Source organism: Colossoma macropomum, unplaced genomic scaffold (assembly GCF_904425465.1).
Source record: "Colossoma macropomum unplaced genomic scaffold, Colossoma_macropomum, whole genome shotgun sequence".
Taxonomy (NCBI): Eukaryota; Metazoa; Chordata; class Actinopteri; order Characiformes; family Serrasalmidae; genus Colossoma; species Colossoma macropomum.
This window is the reverse complement of record NW_023494804.1, coordinates 29,544,395-29,569,949: the sequence shown is the minus strand read 5'-3', so window position 1 is coordinate 29,569,949 and position 25,555 is coordinate 29,544,395. Positions and strand designations below refer to the sequence as shown.

The window sequence follows — 25,555 nt, the reverse complement described above, 5'->3', positions numbered from 1 at the left end:
GGCTGAAAAACAGAAAACTTTCCGCACAAATTGCAACTGATAAAATGAAAATGCCCAGCAGCTTATTTTCATCAGACTGACTTTTAGTGATAAAAATGCTAAAGTAAAAGTAGCAACATGATTTTTATTATTTATTTATTTTTCCATCTGAACTGTTATGCAAAAGATCACGTTTCCCTGACAAATAAAGCTGTTTGAGCACTTTCCGTTTAGAAAGGCTGTAGCCTGGCAGCATTCATTTAAAAACCACGCTGATCTCCTCCTCATTCCTCTCTGCTCTGCTGTGTGCATTTGTCTGTGTCTTGTAAGATGTTTCTTGTAGGTTTTTGCAATGTTTCAAGGATCAATAGACAAATTTTCTTCTAAAATTAATGTTTTGTCAACAGTCATAAAATATTACTGACAATATTAAATGCTGTTTAGCATAGCTGTCTATCTGTCATTTTGATGTCTTGGTCATTTGAATCTGTGAAGTCAAAGAGTTTAGCCTGCTTGGTGATTGCAGCCACTAGTCCCGCCTTCACATTCATCTGATTGGTCAACACAGAAAACACTGAAACACTATTTGACGACCCCTCGACCAATCTCTACAGGGGTCAAACTTACAGATGACATTCATTCTTTAGATTTTAGTGCAAATTCTCTATTTATTTGCTGAGTTTAACATGTTGGGAAAAATAAGTATTAAAATATGAAATGTGCCATAAAGTTTGCACAGACCACACTGTACACAAGAAACACTGAAACACACCTTGACCACCCCTTGACCAATCTCTACAGGGGTCAAACTTACAGGTGACATTTTTGGTTTAGATTTTAGTGCAAATGAGCTAAAAGACTGAGCTGCAAAGAGTGCATAAAATATTACTGTCATAGTGTTCCAGCCACATTTCAAATAATTTATAAATAATAAAATAATTAATAAATAATAATAAGACGCTCTTATCCAGAGTGACTTACAATTTTATATAGGTAGGTGAAGGTAGTGTTAGGAGTCTTGCCCAAGGACTCTTATTGGTATAGTGTAGGGAGCTTGTCCAGGTGGGGATTGAAACCCCAGTCTACAGTGTAGAAGGCAGAGGTGTTACCCACTACACTACACCAACTGATCAGTGGTGCATTGATGACTGGTTGGTGGGGCATTACCCCACAGTATGACCCTCTGACGCAGGACCTGTGTCTGCTTCAGTTCAGTTCAGCGTGCTGAGTAGTAATTTATGTCGGTGCTCCATATTCAGCATCTCATTTCCATACTAGAAGGACCAAAGCCATTATGTGGGTGCTTGCATAACAATGTCGCTATCACACATGCTTTGAATAGGTGGTGGGTATTTTAGACATCATAGGTGTTCTTCAAAAGCAGACGAGGAAGAGACATAAACCCCTTTTATGTTTGCAGTGTTCGGCAGTTTGAACTGGTGGTCCACAATGACATCAATATGAATGAAGTGTACACAGGCGAGCTGAGCCGTCTCCTGAGCTTTCAGCACCAGAAACCGTGAGTTCCTTTCAACCAACCACTCAATTTACTGATCACAGCTGACTGAAAATCACCTTTTTGTTTGAAAAGCTTGATTTTCACATTTTTTCTGTACTTTTTTCTGTTGTTATGATTACTGTTTGTTTATAACTCATAGTTAATGCTAATTACGAAGATAATTACTGGTTTGTGTGTCGTTTTATTTATAACGCTTGGCTTTCTTCCTTGTTTTCACTTTCTTTGCCTTGTAGGCCTTTTGATGCAAAGAATCCCTTCTTGGCACCTGTAGTCATTAACCGTAAGCTGAACAAAGGAGGAAGTCGCCATTCGATGCATTTAGAACTGGATATCTCAGGCTCTAAAATTAGGTACTGCCATTAAAAGTTATCTTTGCGTGCTTCTTTTGTTGTGGTCACTTTGCAGAGCCTTTTCCTTCAGAAAGCAGGAAAGCAAAGCTTGTAAAATTTGCATCTCTCTCCCAAAACCACAGGTATGATGCTGGAGACCACGTTGCTGTTTATCCAGTGAACGATGTGTCACTGGTGAATAGACTGGGGGAGAGACTGGGTGTCGACCTTGACACAGTCATCACACTGAAGAATCTAGATGGTAAATGGCAGCTCAAAAACAGGTTTAAACCGGTTTAAGTAATTAATGTAGGTGTCTGTTTTGGATGTGATTATCTTTAATTCTGTTTTCTGAATGGTACATTACTGGTGTTTGTATCCCTTAGAGGAGGCCAATAAGAAGCACCCGTTCCCCTGCCCCACCACATACCGCACCGCACTGACCCACTACTTGGATATCACCAATCCTCTGCACACCAACGTGCTGTTTGACCTGTCCCAGTACGCTTCTGACCCCGAGGAGAAGGAGATCTTGCGCAAGATGGCCTGCTCTTCTTCTGAAGGCAAGGTAGCAGACGCATCACCTCTCACACAAGGTTTGCCTTTTTTCGGAGGACTGTGAGTCTGATTAGGCACATCTACCTGCACACATTGGCCACTTTATCAGAAACCCTTACTGTATGAGTGCATTTCTTAGGTTTACTCTTACTGACTGTTCGTCAGCCTCTCTCTAACCTGTCAGTCAGATGAAAAGGGACCACCATAGAACCACCACTGACTAGATTTGTACTATTCTCAGCGCAGCACTGGCATAAGTGCATCATCAACATGTAGACTTAAGGTGTTTTTCCACCAGGAAGTGCGGTACAACGTGGTACGGTGGCTAATCTGAACCCAAAACTATCTGTACCCTGATATCCCCCGTATAACAGAACCGGAGAAGTTCTCTGAAGGTTGTGTGATGGTCACATGCTTTCTTAAGCAGTGCTAGTGTAACACAAGAAGGAAACACAAGAAACAACAGCAATAATGGAGAAGTTTCTGTTTTATGTTTTACTCTGCATCTGTTTTTACGTCCGAGTCACAGCCACAGCGATTCTGGCTAGTTTGCTAGTGTTTTTTAGAAATGGCTTTCATCTGGCTTAACTGACGGCTTTTTTACTATTCTGTGATGTTTGTGTTTGACCAATCAGTGGTCTGTATTATTTCTAGCTCCACCCATATCTTAAACCGGCACGCTTGGTAAAAGGCGACACAATTTGTCATTACGAGTTTGTGATCATTGTAGAAAAAACACCTTTACTGGCTAAACTGACCTTGTAAGTGTACAGTTTACAGACTGTACCTTTTTTCATGCACAGTTTGAGATATTTTTGGCTGGTGGATTGTTCTCAGCAGTGACAGTGGGGTGTGTAAAAAACCAAAGCGACACCACTGAGCCTAATGTTTCTTACCGGCACAACACACTCTCACTACCAGTGGCACCTCTGGCATAGAAAGCCTGGTGGGGCACAATAAACTGTAGGGGCAGCAGTGACTCGTCAATGAAACTACAAACAAACCTGATCAAACACAGACGCACTCCATCAATGAAATCACAAATTCACGAATTAACGTAACGCAGGAATGGAAGTGGAGAATATGAGTGATATGATAACGACATTAGATCTCACAGAACCTGGTTATACAGCATCTCGTTACAAATCCAGAGTTATCTAGCAGTATATACAATCACTGTGGTCTGCAAATACACATCCAAAACAACATTTCACAGTAGGGAAACACGCTTTCCGGGCTTTAGGAATAACACAGCTTATAATAATGCAGAATGACTCACCGGTGATGTTCACTGCTCGAAAAGACAAGATGCACAACAATCTTTTATCTGGGCAAACTTGTCTAAAACTTTTCTCTCAAAGTGACCAACCCATGAATGAATTCAAGTGATACTATAGCAAGAGCAGGTAAGGAAAGCAGAAGAGTGTTTTTTAGCTACTCTCACAGTTAGCCATGTTTTTCTCTTGAACCTCTCTGGACTGAAGGAGCAGTTTTTGTCCTTTCCAGACTGAATGGTGTTGAAATCTTCTGGTGTGTCCCAAACGTTTCATCTCTAATTTCTGCTCTAACGGCTGGCAAATTTAACATCTATTACATTTTCAACTTGACTCATTATATTGCCTTGCTATTATGAGCGGCTACCACAACCGATGTGGAACTATGACTAGCTGCGTAGCGTCGCCCATACGGTAAACAACGTTTACTGAACGTCTGGACGTATGTAAATGTATTATTTTTTATTGGCTGCTCTCAGCAAGGGGCCAACATGATCGGCCCCACAGCTGGTTACTGAAAGCGTGTTGAACAAGTGCAGAGTGTTTTTAACGGCTCACTTGGTTAGACGAACGCTGACGAGCCCCACGCTCACCAGACGAAGACTGAGAGGAGAAATAGGGAGCCTACTGGCTTTTACACAACAGGTACAGGAAGATATATGGAATGTATGGGACAGCCCTACCATTGTCATATGTAATCAATGTGCAGCAATGTTAGTTACTAACAAGAACATATATATATATATATTATATAATACTCTTAGTCTAAATTGCTTCATACGTAATGGTCTAGATCCAGAAACAATGATCCTACACTGAAGCAGAGACTGAAGCAGAGGCTGCTCTTGTGATTGTTAGGCTCTGTACCATAGCTGGGTGGTGGAGTCCGAGAGGAACATCCTGGCTGTTTTAGAGGATCTGCCGTCCCTGCACCCTCCCATAGATCACCTCTGTGAACTTCTACCTCGTCTGCAGGCGCGCTATTACTCCATCGCCTCGTCTGCTAAGGTGAGGCCTCTGGCTTTCTTTGAGGAAATTGGGAAATGTGAATGAATATACACATATTCACATCAGGCCAAAGGCATGGGAGCAAGCACTGAGCAAGAGTTACAAAAACATCTTACAGTTAAAAAAACAAATGTTTTATTAACATCATCCAAAATACTTCATTGGCTTGCAGTAATGAACTGTAATGCACGGGTTCCTAATTCTAGATCTGGAAAAGTAGCCAGTAGTGCCCACTGCCATATAAAATGCAGTTTTCCCAGCTTTAGCATACCCACGTCAGATCAAGAAGGATCTGTTAATGAGCTGATTAGTAATAATAATAATAATAATGATCATAATTTTATTTATATAGCTGGTGGCAGCTCAAAGTGCTTTACAGACAAGTGATAAGTTATACAAGAAATCATTAGTATTTATTTAGAATCAGAAGAAAATGAAACAGATCAAATTAGACGATAAACACAGCGAGACGTAGAGTTTTAGTTAAATGCTGAGTTAAAGAGATACGTTTTTAGGTGTTTATTAAAAGTGAGCTCTGAGCTTGACTGTCTAATAAAAGCTCAACTGAGCTCCACAGTTTAGAAGCAGAATAACTGAAAGAGCCTCTCCATGTTTTCTGTATTTTACAGAGGGTGTTTGTAGAAGGCCACTATCTGCAGAACATAAACATATACAGACAGACATATACAGACAGACACTCTGTGATGTATGCAGATTAGTTGGATCAGGTGGGCTGGAGCAGAAAAAACACTATAATGTGCAGAGGCTTCCAGGACCATGGCTGGCAACCAGTGCTCCAGCATATTTAGGCTGTGTCTCAAAGCCAAGGATGTGACCAAGGAAGGCGGCGCTTCTCGGCTGTTAAGCCCCAGAAGGCTGTTTTAGTTTGTAGGAGTCTGTCCACGAGTTCTGCTGAGAGAAGCGTCTTTTTTTGTCGGAACTCAACTGGTGTATCCTTCGAGACATTTAGTCACCCACAATCCTTCACACACAGCGCAAAGCTGTTTGAAAAATGGCAGAAACGGCACAATGCTGCACCACCAGAGGAATGCAAGTGTGCACAACTCCAGTCCTGGAGGTCCGGTGTCCAGCACAGTTTGGTTGTTCCCCTATCAAACACACCCACTAAAGCTGGCAATTAACGGATGAGTGTAATCAGGTGTGTTTGAGCAGGTAATCAACTGTGCAGGACACTGGCCCTGCAGGAAGTTGCGCACCCCTGTTGTAATTAAATGTAAAAGATGTTTTTCAAAGTAAGATTTAAAAGTGTCACACTGTTTATGTCAGTGAGTTGTGATGTATTGGCACTGCCTGCTCAGACTGTCTTGAATACTCATGAAAGAGCACTGAAGAGGAGCCTTAGCTAGGAAAGTCTCTCCTACATCAGCTGCAGCCTTCACTTTGAGACACGCCTGTTAGCCCAGGGGTCAGCAACCTTATCCGCAAAGTGCTGCGGGTGTGGCTGCAGGTTTTCATTCTAACCGAGCAGGAGCAGCTGTTTAAAGTCTGAGAACAGGCTAATTAAAGAAGCATAGTCCAGTGTGCTTCTGCTTGTCTGGCGCCATACCGGCCCATTGTGGATAAGATTCATGACCCCTGTATTAGCCTATAGGGCAGGGGTATTTAATTAAAACTCCAGTTACAGAAAATTTCCTCAAGCAAAGGTTCAGAACATCATAATGTCTAACTTTCATGATTCAGTGCCATATACTGTTTACTGAAGTAGCCTAGCAGGTATATCAACATCTTATACAGTCAACAACTGAATATCAAATCAAATAAAGTACAGTTCAGTCATATTTCAACAACGTTTATCAGTTTTCTCTTTTTAGATCACGCCCTGTGAAATAACTTCCCTCTGACTCACTTTCTTCTCCGACTGCTGTTTCTCGCCTAGTCCCTCCCCCGTGTGTGCCTCATTCACTCGAGTCTCAGTGCTCATTGTAATGCACAGATCTGATTGGCTGAGTAGCGTCACGTGTGATATTTACAACGCATCCGCTAAAGCTACCGTAAAGGCTAGAAGAACTATGCCAATTAAAATAGGACCACCCCATCAAAATTAAATAATTCTCCATAGTTTATTGTTTATAGGTCCAGGTCCGCACAGGACAGCGTCTGGTTCTGGACTCGGACCGCGGTCCGCCTATTAGTGACCTCTGCTACAGTTTTATTCATAAACAGTCCTTACATTAACCAATTTTTATAATCAGAGTTGCAATAAAACTCTGCTGGATAATCACCAGGAGCAAAGCAAATGTGTTGCAGATTTTTATTCAAATCATTGTTTTTGTCTGTTATCCCTTGAAAAAAAAGCACTTTTCATGTTTGCTTTTACAGAGTTTTTTTCCCACTTTTTATTTTTTTAATCTCATCAGGAAAAATCGAGGGGATTTTTAAAGGGTTTTCAATACAAATGGGCCTTGTAGCCAAGCTTTACGTAGCTGTTGCTGTTGGGGATTTCCATGAGTGATATGTATTACTGTCCTTTATGAAGTTGATCTGACAGTTCCTGTTCCTCTGCTCAGGTCCACCCCACCTCGATACACATCTGTGCGGTTGTGCTGGAGTACACTACCAAGACGGGACGCGTCTTCAAGGGTGTAGCCACCAACTGGCTCAAAAACAAAGTAGTGACTGACAGTAGCTCCAGGCCCACTGTGCCCATGTACGTCAGGAAGTCGCAGTTCCGCCTCCCGTTCAAAGCCAGTACCCCTGTAATTATGATCGGGCCTGGCACCGGCGTCGCTCCCTTCATGGGCTTCATCCAGGAGAGAGCATGGCAGAAAGAACAAGGTACTGAAAATGGCTTTGAGAGCCTAAAGACCAGGATTTAAAGAAGTAACATTTGTTCAGTTTGTTTTCGTTTTATGTTATTAGACCGAGTAATAACTACACATCTTTATGTCTTGTCACAGGCAAGGAGACTGGTGAGACCGTACTTTATTTCGGCTGTCGCCATAGAAACGAGGACTTCATTTACCAGGAGGAACTGGAAGAGTTTGAAAAGGCGGGTGTGCTGACTCAGCTACATGTGGCTTTTTCCAGGGATCAGGAGCACAAGGTGTGATCGCATTGGTCTTTTTGTGTTCCAGACATCCTTTTTTATTTCTTTAATCTATGGATTTTATGTGACGAGTATAGATATTCTATATTATGTCTACATTAATTCCATCTGCTGAGAATAACTGTATTTGGATGCATTTGCAGGTCATTCAAACTAATCAAATAGGCCTCACTGAATGTAAACAAAGTATGTGGTCACTGTGTTGTTACACAGGTCTACGTTCAACATCTCCTCAAGCAGAACAAGGATCATTTATGGAAGCTGATCCACTCCAGCAATGTACACATATACGTCTGTGGGTAAGAAGCAAAATTTGCAACCACATTTTACTCTTAGAGTTTCTCTAGAGAGTCACAGACCAATTAAAAAAGCACGTCTAAAAGAGCGGTTTGGTGAAATTTACATGCTGTTGTTTCCATTTTGTAACAAATTCATCAGGTAGAAAATATAAAAGTATCAATTATTAAAAAAAAACAACTGAAATTGAAAATTGACTCTGTAGCTTCCATATGCGTCCAGTGTGACGTGTGTGCAACGGGCAGTTGGATATTTCTAAATTGGCTGCCCACAGCGTTCAGCTATGTGGTGAATTTTGTTCTTTTTTATTGTTCACTACAAGCAGTGTGTGCAACCATAATGGAGACATTAATGCATTTTGGGCAGATTGAGGGACGTTTTGAGGTTGTTTTTAAAGAAAAGATTTGGGTGACTATTGACTTCTAGTGTTTTTTAGCAATGTTAGCCTCAGAACTGCAGCTCTAAACTAAAGAAGCAAAATCCAGAAACATGGCTAATCGACTACAAAAACTAGATATTTTTGCCAAACCATTCCTTTAATGGTGTGTTTGATTAGAATTGTCATGGTTGGTTAAGTCTTTCTAACTCTGCACTCCCGCAGTGACGCTCGTAACATGGCCAGGGACGTCCACGCTGCTTTCCACGAGATCGCCGAAGAGGTTGGAGGCCTGACACACACTCAGGCTGTGGACTATTTCCAGCGGCTGATGACTAAAGGCCGCTACTCGCAAGACGTTTGGAGCTGAAACCAGGCAGACCGTGTTCATCTCGTTGCCTCTGATTTTATGAACTTAGATTAAATGAGTGTTACAGCCTGAAGGCACATTGTTGTGCCCAGATGAGCTAAAGTGCCTGCATGAACTGCACAGTGTGTGAATTTGACAGTCAAACAGAGCTGCTTTCAGATTTCTTCTGTGCATGAAATGTATATGAACCACTGATAAACGGAGGTGGACCCTCATCACACGGGACCCCATCAAGTCTTCATACCACTACAAACTGTGGCAATGGAACACAAGCACTCCACTGCACAGACGTCAGTATTAGGACATTTAGCGTGAAATATGAATGATCATAATCGCATTTATTTATTTAAATAAAGTTTGAAAAGCTTATGAATAAACCAAAACATTGCACTACGTGTACCGTTTGGCAGTATTTTATTTGCCAGAAAATTTGTTATGAGAAACACAAATAGCAATATTTTTTAGGCCATTGAATAAAACATATACACACTTTACATAACCTTTATATTGATGTGTAGTACCTATATTATCAATGTAGGCACAGTAGTTAGCCAAGATGTTTTCATTGTTGTTAGAGCTACTCTTCTGGTGAGGTAATGAGGCAATACAGATTACAGATTTCTCAGTAAACTGGATAATTTCTCTGATTTGAAAGGCTTGACTTTTGGCTTAAGCTGTCTGATTAACTCCTGTCTTGTGAAATACACCCTGGTTTAAAAACAACATGATCAAAAAATAAGGAAAAAATATTCAGGAAGTCTGAAGAAGTAGCTGTAGATTTGCTTTCCAGTCTCATATTACTGGTTTCCTTCTGGTCACAGAATTTGGACACAAAATTAGTCAACAACCGTTTAGGTCAGTTATTCTCAACTCCAGTCCTGGGGGCCCAGCGCCCTATACATGTTCAACCAGGGTGGAGTGGGATTTGTTTTTGTACCAGGAGTTACATGATGCAGACCAGCCCACTCCAACCTGTACATGTATTTTCTTTGCTACCTTGTGGCTTGAAAAGCTACCTGAGTAAAAGCTAATAGTGTGGTGTCCAAATTAGTATGTTAAATAAAATCAGGCTGTTTTCATTCATTTGCTATAAATGAAATAACTAGTGATGAAATGAAAACTGGCAAAAGCTTTTATGATACATGTGACATAATCCTTGCAGTTAATATGATAAAATAATGCCAGATACATTCCTGTCGGGATTTCTGCTGATTTAACCCCCCAAAATTACCACAAATTACCTCCAAAGAAAATATTTGGTTGTGTTTACATTCTTATCTTATCTTTACAGGAGACAGAGAGGGCCAGTCACAGCAAGGCACCTTCATAAATGCAAGTTATAAAAGTAACTACATTATTAATGGCCCACTTGGAATTCTCCTGACTCTCCCGATTACACACTCCGGCATTGATTTTAATTATTCCATCCCAACACCCCCTTTCAACACCCTGGAGCCTGATAATTGATAATGAACTTGATAAGCTGGATCGGGTGTGGAGCTGGGAAAACTGTGCAGGGTGGGGGTTCTCAGGACCAGAGTTGAGAAACAGTGCTTCAGGCTTCTATTGGTCAGGTTTTAAAGGCCCTAACTGGACAGCACAGGAGGCAGCACAGACTCTGACACAGGAGCTTGAGTCATTGCTTCAGTAGTTACCTGTGGCAGGTTACCAAAAAACTGCCCAGCCATATTCACAGGAGGGCTGAAATGAGAATGGGCATGAGGAGCCGCTGGAGTCCATGAACTGGAGGCCAGATGCTGGTGACTATGTCCATGAGAATGTCCATGAGAATGTCCACAATCATGCCCGTGGCTGGATCCAAAGCTGTGCCCAAAGCCATACCCTGAGTACGGTGAGGGCACGGCGTAGTTCTGTTGGGTGTAGGTTGCATATGGCCAACCATCTAGACTGTTAGGTGGGCTCCCTGTAGCTTGAGGAGTGGACATGGGTGCTGGAGCGTAGGCTTGAACAGGATATGATCCCGGTGGTGGGCTGCATCTGAAACAGTTACCAGTACACTTTATTGTCCACATACTGCAACATATAGAGAATGAACTGGAAAACGTGATGGAAAACACCATGTAATGAACATTTATTAGGGTTGCAACAACAACATTTCTGGCTGATAACTTGAAATTAACACCCTGTTGTAGCTGATACTGATATTAATAACATTTTTACTGCATTTTAAAACATGTTCACCATAAAATTCATATATAAAAAGTGTCATAGATCATTAATTTTACATAGCCATGATACAGCAATGACCTGACCTGATAATTACTATAAACATTTACATTATGTAAATATTTTACGGTATTTAGCAGATGCTTGTTTCCAGAGCCACTTACAATGATGTAACGACGCACTGATAGTCAATGTGAACTGGAGTCTTGCCCAAGGACTCTAGCCTGGATGGGGAATCTAATCTCAAAGACTTTCATGAATGGGACTGTTGTGATGTCCATTATGTTACTTATTTTCATAAGTTGAAAAAGAATAGAAATGTTCAGCCCTAGTGACTGTGTTGCCTCAGTGTGTGTAGCTAAAAACAGGGCACTATGTTTCCTTCTCCTTCTGACATTCAGCACAATGCTAGCCAATTGTGAGTGTCTGTTAGGTCACAAAGCAGAAGTGGGCAGTAATTACGTTCTTCCCCAGAGCGGGAATTGGCAATGACTTTTGAGAGAAAACTGGGCATAAACAAAAATGAATAGCTGTAATTCCAATATCAGACAGATCATAATCATATTTACATTTTCCCATTAATCTGCGAATAATACATCACCCACCACTATGTTGTGCATCCCTAATATCTACAGAAGTGGCCAAACACCATTCTGATATTTAATAAATGACACAGGAATAGAGTGACCACTCACATGGTGTGCAGGGTCTTTTTTCGCTCCTCGGCAGATGCAGGGATAAACTGTACACCTGCTATCTTCTTCAGTAACCTGAAAGGCATTTTCTTCTCAAGCACACAAGCTTTGGACTCGGACATCTCCAACACTGAAAACCACCCCATGCCATCTAACACAAAGCCTCAAGTTAAGGATCTATTATGTAGGTGCAACTGTTATGAGCTAGCCCCCTGCCCAAACCGTGCATTCACTAAACTACTATCAGCCATACTCATATCACACACGTACACCGATCAGGCATAACATCATGACCACCTCCTTGTTTCTACACTCACTGTCCATTTTATCAGCTCCACTTACTATATAGGTGCACTTTGTAGTTCTACAGTTACAGACTGTAGTCCATCTGTTTCTCTGATACTTTGTTAGCCCCCTTTTACCCTGTTCTTCAGTGGTCAGGACCCCCATGGACCCTCACAGAGCAGGTACTATTTGGGTGGTGGATCATTCTCAGCACTGCAGTAACACTGACGTGGTGGTGGTGTGTTAGTGTGTGTTGTGCTGGTATGAGTGGATCAGACACAGCAGTGCTGCTGGAGTTTTTAAACACCTCAGTGTTACTGCTGGACTGAGAATAGTCCACCAACCAAAAATGTCCAGCCAACAGTGTCCTGTGGGCAACGTCCTGTGACCACTGATGAAGAACTAGAGGATGACCAACACAAACTGTGCAGCAGCAGATGAGCTATCGTCTCTGACTTTACATCTACAAGGTGGACTGACAAGGTAGGAGTGTCTAATAGAGTGGACAGTGAGTGGACACAATGTTTAAAAACTCCAGCAGCACTGCTGTGTCTGATCCACTTGTACCAGCGCAACACTCACTAACACACCACCACCACGTCAGTGTTACTGCAGTGCTGAGAATGATCCACCACCCAAATAGTACCTGCTCTGTGAGGGTCCATGGGAATCCTGACCACTGAAGAGCAGGGTAAAAGGGGACTGGTGTTCAGGCATTCGAGAAACAAAATGTCAACTGTGATGTATTTTAAAGTATCACAGATCAAAAGGTTAAATCTTCAATCAAGATTTGACTGTTTTGGTTTCATTTTAACAAACAAAATGGGAAATATCAGGACAAAAACAACAACCAGTCAAAAGGATACACATCTCTCCTATAACTACAGCCACAACATTGCACAGGAGCACAGTGTTTGGGACGAAGAGCGTGACTAGAAGCAGGAGAAGCCAGGGCAGAGACACAGTGGGCACATTAACGCCCAGCAGGAGTGCCTTCCGCATGCGGGAGCTGATGGTCACCATGCCCAACACGGCAAGAGAAACTGGGATTAGGCCTGAAACAGCGCTCCTGGAGGACGGAGAAAACAGGAGCAGCTCCAGGAGAACATGCAGTAGGCCAACACAGGTGGAAAGGAGGAGTAACTGGTGTAGAAATCGCACTGTGCCGATTCCTTTCTCTAATCCGCTGCAGAAGAACACCAGCACCACGATACTGAGGAAGAGGTGTGCAACATCCTTATGGTAGAAGCTGTATGTGAGGAGTCTGTGGACTGGAGCGGGAATGAGAGAAAGAAAGAATAACAGGTGGTAAGACTTTCACTTCATCAGATGGTGCGTAAACATCGAGCAGAAAAGCAGCAGTCATTCAGGTAGCTGGTATGGCTATATAATATCTGTATAATATCAATAACAACCAATATGCATTGCTAGCCATCCACTGCTAGTAGTCAAGTCAAATATTAAGCACAGTTCAATGCTTTGGGTGAAACTTTATATTCCTTTATTAAACGCTTTATGAATTTAGAGACATTAAACCAAATACAATTGGGATTATACTGATATATCTGCTGTGTACATATTGTAATATGGTTTGGCATATGCTAAAATAACAGCGGTGAACCCTCCATGTGACACGTACGGAAGCCCATCCTTTACAAGAACAAAACAGGAATAATATCACGTGTTCTTACAAAAGGTAGTTACAAAAATAGACAACTTATTATTACAGGTTTATTTTTTATTATTATTATTTAGAGTAAATGCAAAGATTATTTATTGGTGGTTTTGTGAGGCATTTGTTAATGTTTATTAATGCAGTTTAATTAAGTAATATGCACCATGCATATGCATCCACCCCGGTCACTTTACGGGTTATCAATAACTGGTAGTATTTTTTGATGAGGACTTTTAGGCTATCGAAATGTCCTACCTAGAGGACAAAACGTATCAGGCTCTGAACATTTTTATTTAACACAGGGGTTCAATAGAGGTCATAAAACCCTGTTCATTCTGGCCACAGAAAAATGGAGCTCAGACCTGGAGTTCCTGATATGGGCATAACGTGGACTACAGAAGAAGTAGAAGTAGATAAAGTAGAAAAAACAGTCTGTTTTGTCTCTTTGTCCAAATTTATTTTTATTATTATGTTGACAAAGTATCTCAAAACAATCATTTATTATTGTCAACAGCTGCCACTGTGATTATACATTTATACATATTTCATACTGCACTGTCACTTTGTTTACGCATCCATAAAGGTTATCGTTACAGTACACAGTCTCTAGTGTATTCACTGTAAGGGGCGTGCACCACTGCACTGTCAACTGCACAGCAGTTATACAATTTACGTCTTATTTTTGTACTGCATATTATTTTTATTGTTTTTGTTTTGTTATTTTATTATTTATCTTTACTTTCTATTTGTGCGTCTGTAAATAGTGTACGGCAACACTTGTTTACTTGTTAATTTTGCTCTTTACTGTGCTTTGTAGTGCTGCAATAGGAGGAATTTCCCTCTGTGACTAATAAAGTGATCTATCTATCTATCTATCTCTATCTATCTATCTATCTCTAAATACTGATATACTATGTTGAAATAATGACTTATTGTCTCAAAACATCAACTATGTCAAATTAATTATGTCAAACAATAACACAGTATAATAATGACTTATTGTCCTGTCCTGGAGGGAACGAGCTTCCATTCACATGACTGACCTGTATTATCTTAACCAAAACCATTTACATCATGTGATCAGGGTCGCCTGTGATTGGTCAGGATACTCACAGCACATGATAAACAAAAAAATAGAGTGGCCACGACTTAGTAAGGCACGGGAATGAGATGATTAAGTCGTGGCCACGACTTAGTAAAGCTTGGGAATGAGATCCTAATGCGTGGCCATGACTTAGTAAGCTGTGAGCTTGTTCCCACACCTTACTAAGTCATGGCCACGACTTAATCATCTCATTCTCACTCCTTACTATGGAGCCCCGCTGGTGACATCCTGTATAAATAAAAATAACGCGTGGCCACGCCTTATTAATGCGTGGGAATGAGATCCTAATGCGTGGCCATGACTTAGTAAGCTGTGATCTCGTTCCCACACCTTACTAAGTCATGGCCGCGCATTAGGATCTCGTTCCCACGCGTTAATAAGGCATGGGAATGAGATGATTAAGTTGTGGCCATGACTTAGTAAAGCTTGGGAATGAGATCCTAATACGTGGCCACGACTTAGTAAGCCGTGATTTCGTTCCCACACCTTACTAAGTTGTGGCCACGCATTAGGATCTCGTTCCCACGCGTTAATAAGGCATGGGAATGAGATGATTAAGTTGTGGCCATGACTTAGTAAAGCTTGGGAACGAGATCCTAATGCGTGGCCACGACTTAGTAAGCCGTGATCTCGTTCCCACGCGTCACTAGCAGGTAGGCATATACATACGGAGCCTTGATGATAACATCCTGTGTAAATAAAAATAACGGGTGGCCACGACTTAGTAAACCGTGAGCTTGTTCCCACGCCTTACTAAGTCATGGCCACGACTTAATCATCTCATTCTCACGCCTTACTAAGTCGTGGCCACGCATTAGGATCTCGTTCCCACGCGTTCATAAGGCGTGGCCACGCATTATTTTTATTTACAGAGGATGTCATCATCAGGGCTCCATATGTAACGTTATTTGCCTACCTGCTGGTAAAATGACCTGCCGTTGTTAGAAGTTAGACCTGCCGTTGTTAGAAGCAGAGTCCGCCTGTCTGCGTGTTTTAGTATCAGGGTATCTCGGGCTGGTTCTGCACTGCGTGCTGCTTTACGAGTCTCACCGTGTCCGCTGAGCACCAGGCTGGACTCCAGGCTCAGCGAATGCGCTGAAATGTTGAGGTAACCGGTACCGAGGCTGAGAACGCAGGAGACCAGGACTGTAAACACGACCCCGCTGGTCACCTCCAAACCCGACACCGCGCGAGAAAACCACCGCAGCGCTTTACTCAACGAGGCGCGCATTTCCGCGGCTCAGTCTGCGACATACCGTTAGGACTCCGTTAGGGCTCCGTTAGGGCTCGTAAATACGGCCAAATAAACCCGCCGAAGAGAAACGACACACTTTACTTCACGGTGTGAACCGGGCCGCTCCTCACTTCCGCGCGGAGAAACTTCAGCCGATCGTGTTCGAGGTCGTTAAACTGCGCAGAGTTTGCGCAGCCGTCGCGGATCTCGTCGTGTCGGAGTCAGTTCTGATTTATTTTGCCAGTCAAGTCGATCAATCCTCACACAATCTTCAGTGCTAAAACTGCATGTATTCCGTAGTAGCCTAGTTTACAAGAACAAAACAGGAATCATTTTACATTTACGTGTTCTTGCACAAGGTAGTCTACAAAAATAACAACTTATTATTATAGGTTTGTTTTATCATTATTATTATTTATAGTGTGTAAACGCAAAGATTATTCATTGGTGACTTTGTGAGGTGTTATTCTCCAGGGTATATTTTTGTTTGTCCATCTGAGTTTACATGACCAAATCGTAAGGCAAATTATTCAGTAACTGCATGAAATAAAAGTACATTTTTATTTTATTTTATTTATTTATTTATTTGTAAAAGCTCCCCTCAAATCAACAGAACACGTGTTTTATGATCATATACATATTGCTATATGCTTACAATTTACTGCTGAAAGCCAAAAATCTGAGACGCTATTTGTATGTTTTTATAAAAATAATTTGTACAGAGCAGATCACTGAAGAGACGCCATCTGTTTATAGTTTATAGCCCAGATTTAGAAAAACAAATTGTGAGTTCAGCTTCTTTTATTATAAGGGTTTAAAATTACATCACCCATCTATTTGACTGGACAGAAGACAGTTACAGCTCTCATATGACCCCCACCTTTAGAATGTAGCCTATGAAATATGAAAGTTATGAAGAATATGATGAAGTGTGTTTTGGAACCACCGGTGGTCCCAAGGAGTTGAAAAGGTTAATGTTTATTAATTAATATGCACCATGCATATGCACCCACAGAATATCGGTCACTTTACAGGTTATCAATAACTGGTAGTATTTTTTGATGAAGACTTTTAGGCTATCGAAATGTCCTACCTAGAGGTTTTATTTACAGGTACACCTGTAAATATGCACTATGGTTGAATGTCTGAAAAGGTAGCACAACTCATCAGAGCTCCGCCACAGCCTATGGTTTGGTGTAGCTTAGTGACATCAAACTGATGTGCAGTAGCTTTAGCTTGCGTGTAGCAATAAGACTCTTTAACAACCTCATAATTTGGAGGATCCAGTGGTATTCGGGAGAAATATGTTCACAGGACAAAATGAATCAGGCTCTGAACATTTTTATTTAACACAGGGGGCGATAGAGGTCATAAAACCCTATTCATTCTGGCCATAGAGAAATGGAGACCCGGAGTTCCTGATATGGCAGCATAACGCAGACTACAGAATGACGCATGACGACAGTGGTCTACGAAGCTCCCACTGTAATGTTAATAATCATCAGAAAGATTGTTTTTCTGTCACTCTGTCACCAGTCGCTTGATTTCACTTGCTCAGATTTGTGTCTTTATCCTCTAAACTTGCCCTAGTGCAGCATCAGTGAGCCGGCATAGTGGTTCATCCTTCTCAGTAAGCTGACGCTAGCTTCTAGCGCTAATGAAGACATTTAAGCAAAAGTAGCTTAAGCTAAGAGCTCCACACACAATACAGGGTGTATAGGTCAGATTTGAGCCTTGAGTGAGCTGGAATAAACCTGTGCTGTGTTGTGGTGAGGCTGTAGCCTGATAAGCTACTGCAGTGCAGTGCTTCCTACTATTAGGCTACGTTTACACAGCAGGTAAAAGTGGCCCGAATCCGAATTTTTTCTTCATATGTGACACAGATGTGTGTCTGTGTGTCAGTGTGAACAGCAAAAAACATTGAATCTGACATTTTCAATTTCGATTTGAGACGCTTTCTATTGAATTCCGATACATATCCGATCTGCGGCAATGTATAGTCTGAACAGCCAGATCGGAATTCATGCGACTTTTCCGCCAATCCAACTCGACATTAGTCATAATTTTGCGATGCGAAGACCTCATAAACATCTGGAGTGATATTTCCATACAAAAATTAGAAGAGACTCATCCAAAACCCTCCGTGTTCACAGAGATTTTGAAAGAAATGTCCGAACGCAGCCATAGGAGAACGAGGCTGCAGCGTTAGGGAAATATTTTAAGAGAAAAGTTTAAAGAATCTGAAGACGTGAACCAAAGAAATGGCTCAAACACATTCTGGGTGATGAGCCCAGCTGTCAGTCAGTGAAGCTTCATGATGGCTCCTGTGATGCTGGTGAAGATGAAGCTGATCCTCCGGGAGCGACTGGCGTTCGTTGGCGGTCGTGATTGTTTACCTCTGGATGAGCCGTGAAGCAGCGTGACGCTCTGTTCTTTTGCCCATGTGGGTCAGTTTAGGAGCTGATCTGTTCAGACTGATGTCGCATACAGATCACATTTAAAAGATAATCTGAACAGCCAAACAAAAAAATCTGATTTGGAGAGAAAATCAGATCTGGGCCACTTTTACCTGCTGTGTGAACGTATCCTTAGACCTGCCCTATATGCCATATTTGACCCAATATTGTTTATTTATTTTATCCAACAGGTTACTGCACAGTCCAAACATTTCGAAGAAGAATATACCATATTTTACTATATTGGACTGCGATATATTATAAAGCACCTTTGTGACGTACAAAACTAAGCTGCTACATAGCGCCCCACGGATCACTATGAGAAAGCCTGTGTTTTCAATGAAAATATGTGAACTCTGTGCTATAGTAATACACTTGATACAAATATCTGTCTATGTAATCATAAAAACCCATTCAAGAATAGTTAACCATTTAAAAAACACATTACAGGGGTTCTGTAATGTTTGAATGATTGATGGTTTAACATTGAACATTGATGAAAATCTCGCTCATTTATTTTCTGCTTATGTGTTATTAAGGTTCTGTTCTCTCACACAACCAGTTACAGTTTTCAGCACAAAATTTAGACACTTCTGATGAGTTTATGAGTATTAGTTTATACAGTATTAACCCCATAAATGGGAAGGGCCTGTCGGTGGGCCCAAAGTTTTACTACACTCCTCTATAACTTAAGAATAGCTCACCGAGTTAGCATTGAAGTGAATAATAAGAATAATAAGTAATAACTTTAGGATTTTGAGAGGTTAACAGTGATGCTGCCAATATTTTGGAGCTCATTATGTGGATTTAAGGATTGGAAGCGTGTAAACATGCCTTGTATAGCATTAGATAAACAGAGTAATTAGAGTTATCCAAACCTAAATGTGACACAGTGAACAACCAATTAATTAACACAAAGGCAAAATTGCCAGAAATATTAAAGGCATCTTCCTATTATTTGTATCAAGTGTATCAGGAGGGAGCAACACTTTTATATTCACTGGATAACATGGAATTTTAAATATGTAATTTATTTTTCCAGTGTGTTTTTATTTGTATTTCAGTATATTTATTCATAATACTTTAATACTAAAAGTTAACTTGAGTTGCCATTTTGAGAAGGCTAATGGTAAAACTGGGCCCAATCATGAGGTTTTTGGTCAAGGGTGAATATCAACAAGATCCTACAGGGCCAGGCTGAATAATCACCCAATTGCTGGATCTGGAACTTATTATTTTAAGATTTAGCTCTGTATTTATTCAGGGCTATAAAAGTGATATGCATTACATTAAATTTTTTGTAGTATTCAGCACCTGTCGGGTTTGTTCAGTGCTGTTATGTCCCTTTGTCACCAGGCCTATTGTATTTCCAGCACCGTCGTCTTGAAATGGTATCTAAATATAGACGATGCCATTAAGTTATTATTCCATGAGGCCAAGCTAACACAGAAAAACAGGCACGGGCCCATTCCGTTCTTTTTACCTCAGAGCAAAGGCTTTACAGCTCAACACCTACACTACAGTTCGGTCTGCGTCTGTTATGATGTCACACATTTCTCATCACATTTCTGAAATTCCCGAGTCCCTTGAACATGTAATGAGCTTTCCCTGTCTGTTGGGGGTTCCTCTGGAGGAAGGTTACAGAGGAGCTCCGAATAGGCCGACAAAGGAACACCACAATCTGTCTGGAGGAGAATATTGTGGGAAGGATTAAGAATGGACTTTGAAAACAGGAAGTGTTAGTTCAGTATTAGAGTCTTCATTGGAAGAAGTACTTCCTTAACACCAGTGCTCACAACAGTGGTCACTGTGCATTAATTTTCAATTTTGCATCATTTAATGGACAGATGGACTTTAAAAACAGGAAGTGCAAGTTCAATATTGAAGTCTTTATCGGAAGAAGTACTTCCCTAACACCAATATTTATACCAGTGGTCATTGTGCATTATTTTACACAATTTAATGGACAGATGCTTTTTTGTATACTTCAGTTTTCTCCCTGAGGTCAACTAAGGACATGTATGTGGGTTTATATATCAAAAGCATAAATCATTTGACATGACCGTTTTCCAAACCCCTTTTATATCTTAAATGGGATTAAACAGGCTGTTTTTGTTACTGTGCCTGTAAGACGGTCTGAAACACTCCTTATAACTTCAGTGTGAATGAGTGGGGCTAAAGTGCTGTATGGTTGAATAGACGAATAAAAAGTAAATGTGTTGATTTGTGTGATGTTACATAAACAACCAATTCAAAACATGCTGTTTTTGCAGCTTGATTTCCATATATGGACCAAATGGACTGCAGAGTGAATGGTACCTTTTGAGAATTTAGCAGTGTTTATACACTACATCAAACTCTTATTTTAAAAAAGTGATGGAAATTCAGTTTTCAATTCAAACAGTGCAGTATGAAAAAAGGCAATATGAGAACATGTCAAACTTGGAGCTCATAATAGGAACATAACGTTAATATTCTAGTGATTTCTGGCATTTATGCCTTTGTGTTAGTGGACTGGTTGTTGAGTGCGTCAGTGTGGAGCTTCTCAGCGTTTAAACTGAAATCAGCGCTGACGGTTAACTAGAATTTTTTTATACTTCATGTTTCTCCCTGAGGTCAACTAAGGACATATATGTGGGTTTATATATCAAAAACATTCATAATTCATTTTACATGACCGTTTTCCGAAACCCCTGTTTTTGTTACTGTGCCTGTAAGACTGAAACACTCCTTATAACTACAATGTGAATGAGTGGGGCTAAAGTGCTGTATGGTTGAACAGGCAGATAAAAGTAAATGTGTTAATTTGTGTGATGTCACATAAACAACCAATTCAAAACAGGCTGTTTTTGCAGCTCGATTTCCATACATAGACCAAATGGACTGCAGAGTGAATGGTACCTTTTGAAAATTTAGCAGTGTTTATATACAGGGGTGTCCCAAAAAAACTGACATCATTTGAGATGTGAGTATCTGAGTAACTACATGTCCTGGCAAACGAAATAAAATAGGCTTCATGTTGAACAAACACAAGATTTATTTATCAAAATTCGAAGAAATTCAGAGGGATGTAGATTTTATAACCGATTTCACAGCTTCACAAATGTAATATCTTCTGATACTGGTGCTCATCCAGACCCCTTTGTCCTGCACAGACAGCCTTCCTCTTTGAGTTTTTTGCGCCGTGTCCAGATCTTTTTTCCAGTTGGTGCATTTTTATTGAATTTTCTCGAAAATGCCGCTGCACTCTCGTTTGACTGTGTTCGAGCATATTCTAACACACAAAACGCCTTTTCATTTCTAATGAGCGCCATTCTTCAACCTGAAAAACAACATTAAAAATTAAACTTGGTTAGTTTTTACACATTTTGTTAAAATTTGACATCATTTGAGGGAGAACTGGCTGTTATTAGGCTACAAAATGATGTCAATTTTTTTGGGACACCCTGTACTACATCAAACTTATTTTAAAAAAGTGATGGAAATTCAGTTTCCCACAATATGAGCTCTTCAGCGGGTCACACTGTAAGACATAATACAGTGATTAAATTATTAACTCTGACGTAAGCATCCTGGAACAACTCATACTTCGCTCTGATATTAAATATTCATGCTATACTTATTATTGTGAATTCTTAGACACATAAAAGTTGGCTTAAATCAAGCCTAGTGTAAATAGCTGTTACTATAGTAACAGCAGCAACAGTAAAAAAAACAGGCAAAAACAAAGCGTGAGACAAAAAAACAAAGGCCTGCAGGGCTGGGCAGCACAAGGTGTGCGCCAAATGACAGGTATGATGCAGATCTGGGCGGAACCTCCTGGAGAGCTGGTGCTGATAGTGAAGATAAGGGTGTATCGTAATTTCAGCCCGCGGAGGCGGGACGTTCTTCCAAGGAGCCTCAGATCGTCAGACCAGTTGTGGTAACCTGTGCAAGGTAACGACACACAGACGCGCGCGATCTATCAGAGGAATACAGAGAGATTATCCAGCGTCTGCTTCAGACACGACGGGTGTTTCCCAGAAAACCCGCATTTAAAGAGGCTGGATCCGCTTATTAAGCCGAAAAGGAGTCTGCAGGTCGTGGAGAGAGGGTCGAGCCGGAGTGGACGGATGCGGCTCCGCTGACAGACGTGATGACCTGACCTGTGGAGCCGTCCTTCCGCCCACGAGGTACCTGGCTCACAAAACATCCCGGTTTTTAGACGTTTTCAGTCCGTGTTAAGCAGCACATCACCAAACAGCAGAGCTTCAGCAGTCATTTCACACAGAGAGGGCTGATGGACAGCATGGGCTGAACTCCAAACTGTAGAGGAGCTCAGACTTGTTCTACAGCCACTCGATCACCTGACTCCGTTCCCAGATTTGAGTCTTTATCCTCAGACTTAGTCAGTGAAGTCGTCCTGAATAGGAGCACAAGGACACGACGTATGGATGCAGTTGTAGTTTAAATCTGCTATAAAATAGAATATAGTACTGAACTCTATAGTTCTTGACAGCAGTGGCACTAGGGTTGATGTTTTAGTGAGACACATCTGAATTTTACTCCAGGGAGCTGGACAGGCTGCAAAAACAACATCTAATCATAATTCAGACATTTGCCAAGCGCCATTCAATCAGTGCAGTATGAAAAAAGGCAATATGAGAACAAGTCAAACTTGGGGCTCATAATAGGAACATCACTTTAATAAGCTAGTGATTTCTGGCGTTTATGCATTTGTGTTAATGGACTGAAGAATAGACGTCGAGAATAAAGTCGTAATATTTGGAGGATAAAGGGGGCTGCTGTACTGTAGGAGGGCTGCCATATCGTGTGGGGGTCTCGGTTGCTGTCCTGGCGCCGGAGCTCCACTCACTCCTGTCTCTCTGTGGATCATTCTGATCATCATTCTCACTGTCTGTGAAACTTCATGCCCTCTTTGAATGGGGGGAGATGGAGCCCCGATAGCCGTGTAGACGACCCTGCCTGAGATTCTCCTTCAACAACACAGACAGACAGTTTCCTCCGAGTCCGTCTGGCTCTTTATTCTAGATAAACACAGTTTCCTGCTCAGCCGTTTCAGCCAAGAACAGGCTAAAGAATACTAATAACAGGCTGGTGCTGATGTGCAGGAGAGACAGGGAGGCTGAGTGTTTCTTTATGGGTGAATCGATATGAAAGTAGAACTCCACCGACTCACCGCCCCTCATTTTATTGCGACCTTTCCTGGCATTAATCCCACTGTAATGTCGTAATTCTACGACTTTATTCTCGAAGTCTACCATTTTTATTTTTATTAACAGTGGCCCTAAAACGGCATCATGGTTGCTGACTGTGTCAGTACGGAGCGTTTAAACCGAAATCAGCGCTGACGGTTAGCTAGAATTTTAAATCTGTCACGCGCCCAACGGTCGGAGCGTTCTGCAGCTAAAGCTAGCTAGTTTTACTCAGCCTGTGTTGGTGCTAGATAAAGTCGGGAGAAACGATGCCGAAGCTGGTAACTAACAGTTCCTCCCCCCACATTCTGCTAAGTTCTGCGTTCTAGCTCTGTGAAAATCATCAAGTGAGGAACGTCGGTCATTTTAGGTGAAGAGAGTAACGTTAGCCCCAAACCATACACAGTGCCAATCCTCGTAAGGTAACGTTACTGTTGCTCAAGTAAAATAAAGACTCAAGTAAAAGTCCCAAAAATAAACGTGATCATGGGTAAAAAAGCATAATTCCTCAGGAGCTGAAAACTGCTGTCTATATTCTTAGCACATATAGCATCTGTCAGCGTAGGAACTACATTTTTAAATAATTTTTTTGGTCTTAAAGAAAATGCTAGAAAGTGAGCAACAGCAGAACATTTTGAACTATTCAAATTCAGTATGGCCTACGTGAGCAGAAGCAGTATCCTTTGTGATTAGTCACAAAACTACAAATCGATCAAAATTGCACAGAATTGACTAAAGCACTGCTGTCGGAAGAAAAGCTCATTTCTCCATTTTTGTCGTTTTTCAGTTTTTGACATAATTTGGAAAAGCCTACTGTTTTTTACATTGTCTGTAAATTTCATGAAGAATGGACCAAAATAAGCGGCCCAAAATGACTTTGAAAAAAATCTGGTTCCATTGACTTACATTAAAAATAAAGTATGTTTTTTCCTTCTCCTGTAAAGTTACCATTTTGAGATACGAGGTTTTCTTCCGACAACAGTGAAATGACCACTGACAGCATGTGGAGAGACGTCTGAATGAGGAAGGAAAATTTATCAGCTTTTTAAAACTCACCAATTGCTTAGGGATTAATACACATACAGTTTAATGAATTTCCATGATCTTATGAAAGTAATGACTCAGGTGTGGAGTGTACACTCTGTGACAGCTAGTATGAGCATGAGTCCACAGTGTAATGAAAAAATAAATATTTAGCTCAAGCTGTACTACGTTATCTGGATTGCTGTAATATGGATTTTGTTTTTAAATCTACTGAACAGACCTTGGATTTTACCTTTTTAAAATGCATTTAGAAACAGATTTAATAAAAGAAATTGTAATCTGAGCTCCACTTCATGAGACACAGAATGGCACATTGTCCATGTGGTGGAAACAAATGTGACTTTTCCAGTAATAAAAATAGACAACAATAGAAAGCTTACCTCACAGGTGAAACACAAAGCAAGTTAAAAAATGTTTAAGGACACATTTACCTTCCACTGAGTGTGTGTTTGCATTTGTGCTCTCCACTATAGTTTCACAAACTTTGTGCCTGGTATCTAAGATTAACATCAGTATTGATAAGACAAATCACTGCAGCTGTGGATATAATATTTCCTGTGCTGAACAGGCAAGAGCACTTACTCAATTTTAGGTGTGTTCAGAATCGTTATGTGATTCATGCTGCAGTGTTTGCTTTATATTGTTTGTAATTTACTTAAGGTTCTCTTGCGTAACCTCTAATAAGTCACTTTTCTCTACTGTACATTTACTTTGTGTGTGTGTGTTTTGAATTAGACAGATGTGAACCTAACACACACATTCACTAAGCAAGCAGCCACAGAATAAAGCCCTATTTGAGCTGGATTAGCTTTAACCGAGGAGGAACTGTACTTTGAGTGATTACTGACAAGATCCGTGTTTGAAATCCAGTATGACTCTGCAGTGTCTGTAGTTTTTGCAAG

The 25,555-nt window shown here is 41.0% G+C and overlaps 3 protein-coding genes across 5 annotated transcripts in view; 2 read left to right on the top strand and 1 right to left on the bottom strand.

Annotated features, from left to right (window-relative positions):
- The window catches only part of pora (P450 (cytochrome) oxidoreductase a), a 30,016-nt gene extending 20,852 nt beyond the window's left edge, over nucleotides 1-9,164 (top strand). Inside the window, exons 7-15 of one of the 3 annotated variants that reach the window (XM_036594837.1) lie at nucleotides 1,400-1,498; nucleotides 1,732-1,848; nucleotides 1,971-2,089; nucleotides 2,214-2,395; nucleotides 4,518-4,667; nucleotides 7,196-7,463; nucleotides 7,586-7,731; nucleotides 7,948-8,033; nucleotides 8,633-9,164. In XM_036594837.1, the coding sequence (XP_036450730.1) occupies nucleotides 1,400-1,498; nucleotides 1,732-1,848; nucleotides 1,971-2,089; nucleotides 2,214-2,395; nucleotides 4,518-4,667; nucleotides 7,196-7,463; nucleotides 7,586-7,731; nucleotides 7,948-8,033; nucleotides 8,633-8,777 (1,312 nt within the window). In that variant the 3' untranslated portion in view covers nucleotides 8,778-9,164. The remainder of the gene's footprint in view (nucleotides 1-1,399; nucleotides 1,499-1,731; nucleotides 1,849-1,970; nucleotides 2,090-2,213; nucleotides 2,396-4,517; nucleotides 4,668-7,195; nucleotides 7,464-7,585; nucleotides 7,732-7,947; nucleotides 8,034-8,632) is intronic. The other 2 variants (XM_036594839.1, XM_036594836.1) reach the window with 2 other exon arrangements.
- Nucleotides 9,165-9,174: 10 nt separating this feature from the next.
- On the bottom strand, nucleotides 9,175-16,114 carry rhbdd2 (rhomboid domain containing 2). Its single transcript, XM_036594840.1, has 4 exons — nucleotides 15,775-16,114; nucleotides 12,811-13,215; nucleotides 11,660-11,810; nucleotides 9,175-10,775 (listed from the first exon to the last, which is right to left on the bottom strand). Exons 1-4 carry the CDS (start codon nucleotides 15,953-15,955, stop codon nucleotides 10,364-10,366), a joined length of 1,149 nt encoding a protein of 382 aa, XP_036450733.1. The 5' UTR covers nucleotides 15,956-16,114; the 3' UTR covers nucleotides 9,175-10,363.
- A 6,063-nt stretch (nucleotides 16,115-22,177) lies between these two features.
- Nucleotides 22,178-25,555, top strand: part of LOC118825141 (adhesion G-protein coupled receptor G2-like) — a 32,703-nt gene continuing 29,325 nt past the window's right edge. The window contains 1 exon segment of the mRNA XM_036595690.1: nucleotides 22,178-22,586. The gene's annotated coding sequence lies outside the window, so the exon portion shown is untranslated.

Excerpts from the sequence above, each read along its gene's own strand:
- rhbdd2 (XM_036594840.1), bottom strand. The coding sequence starts at position 15,955 with ATGCGCGCCTCGTTGAGTAAAGCGCTGCGGTGGTTTTCTCGCGCGGTG. Across the intron at positions 11,811-12,810 it reads TGTAGTTATAGGAGAGATGT|ATGGCATGGGGTGGTTTTCA; the intron begins GTATCCTTTTGA and ends GCTTTGTGTTAG. Across the intron at positions 10,776-11,659 it reads AAAAAGACCCTGCACACCAT|ATGCAGCCCACCACCGGGAT; the intron begins GTGAGTGGTCAC and ends TAACTGTTTCAG.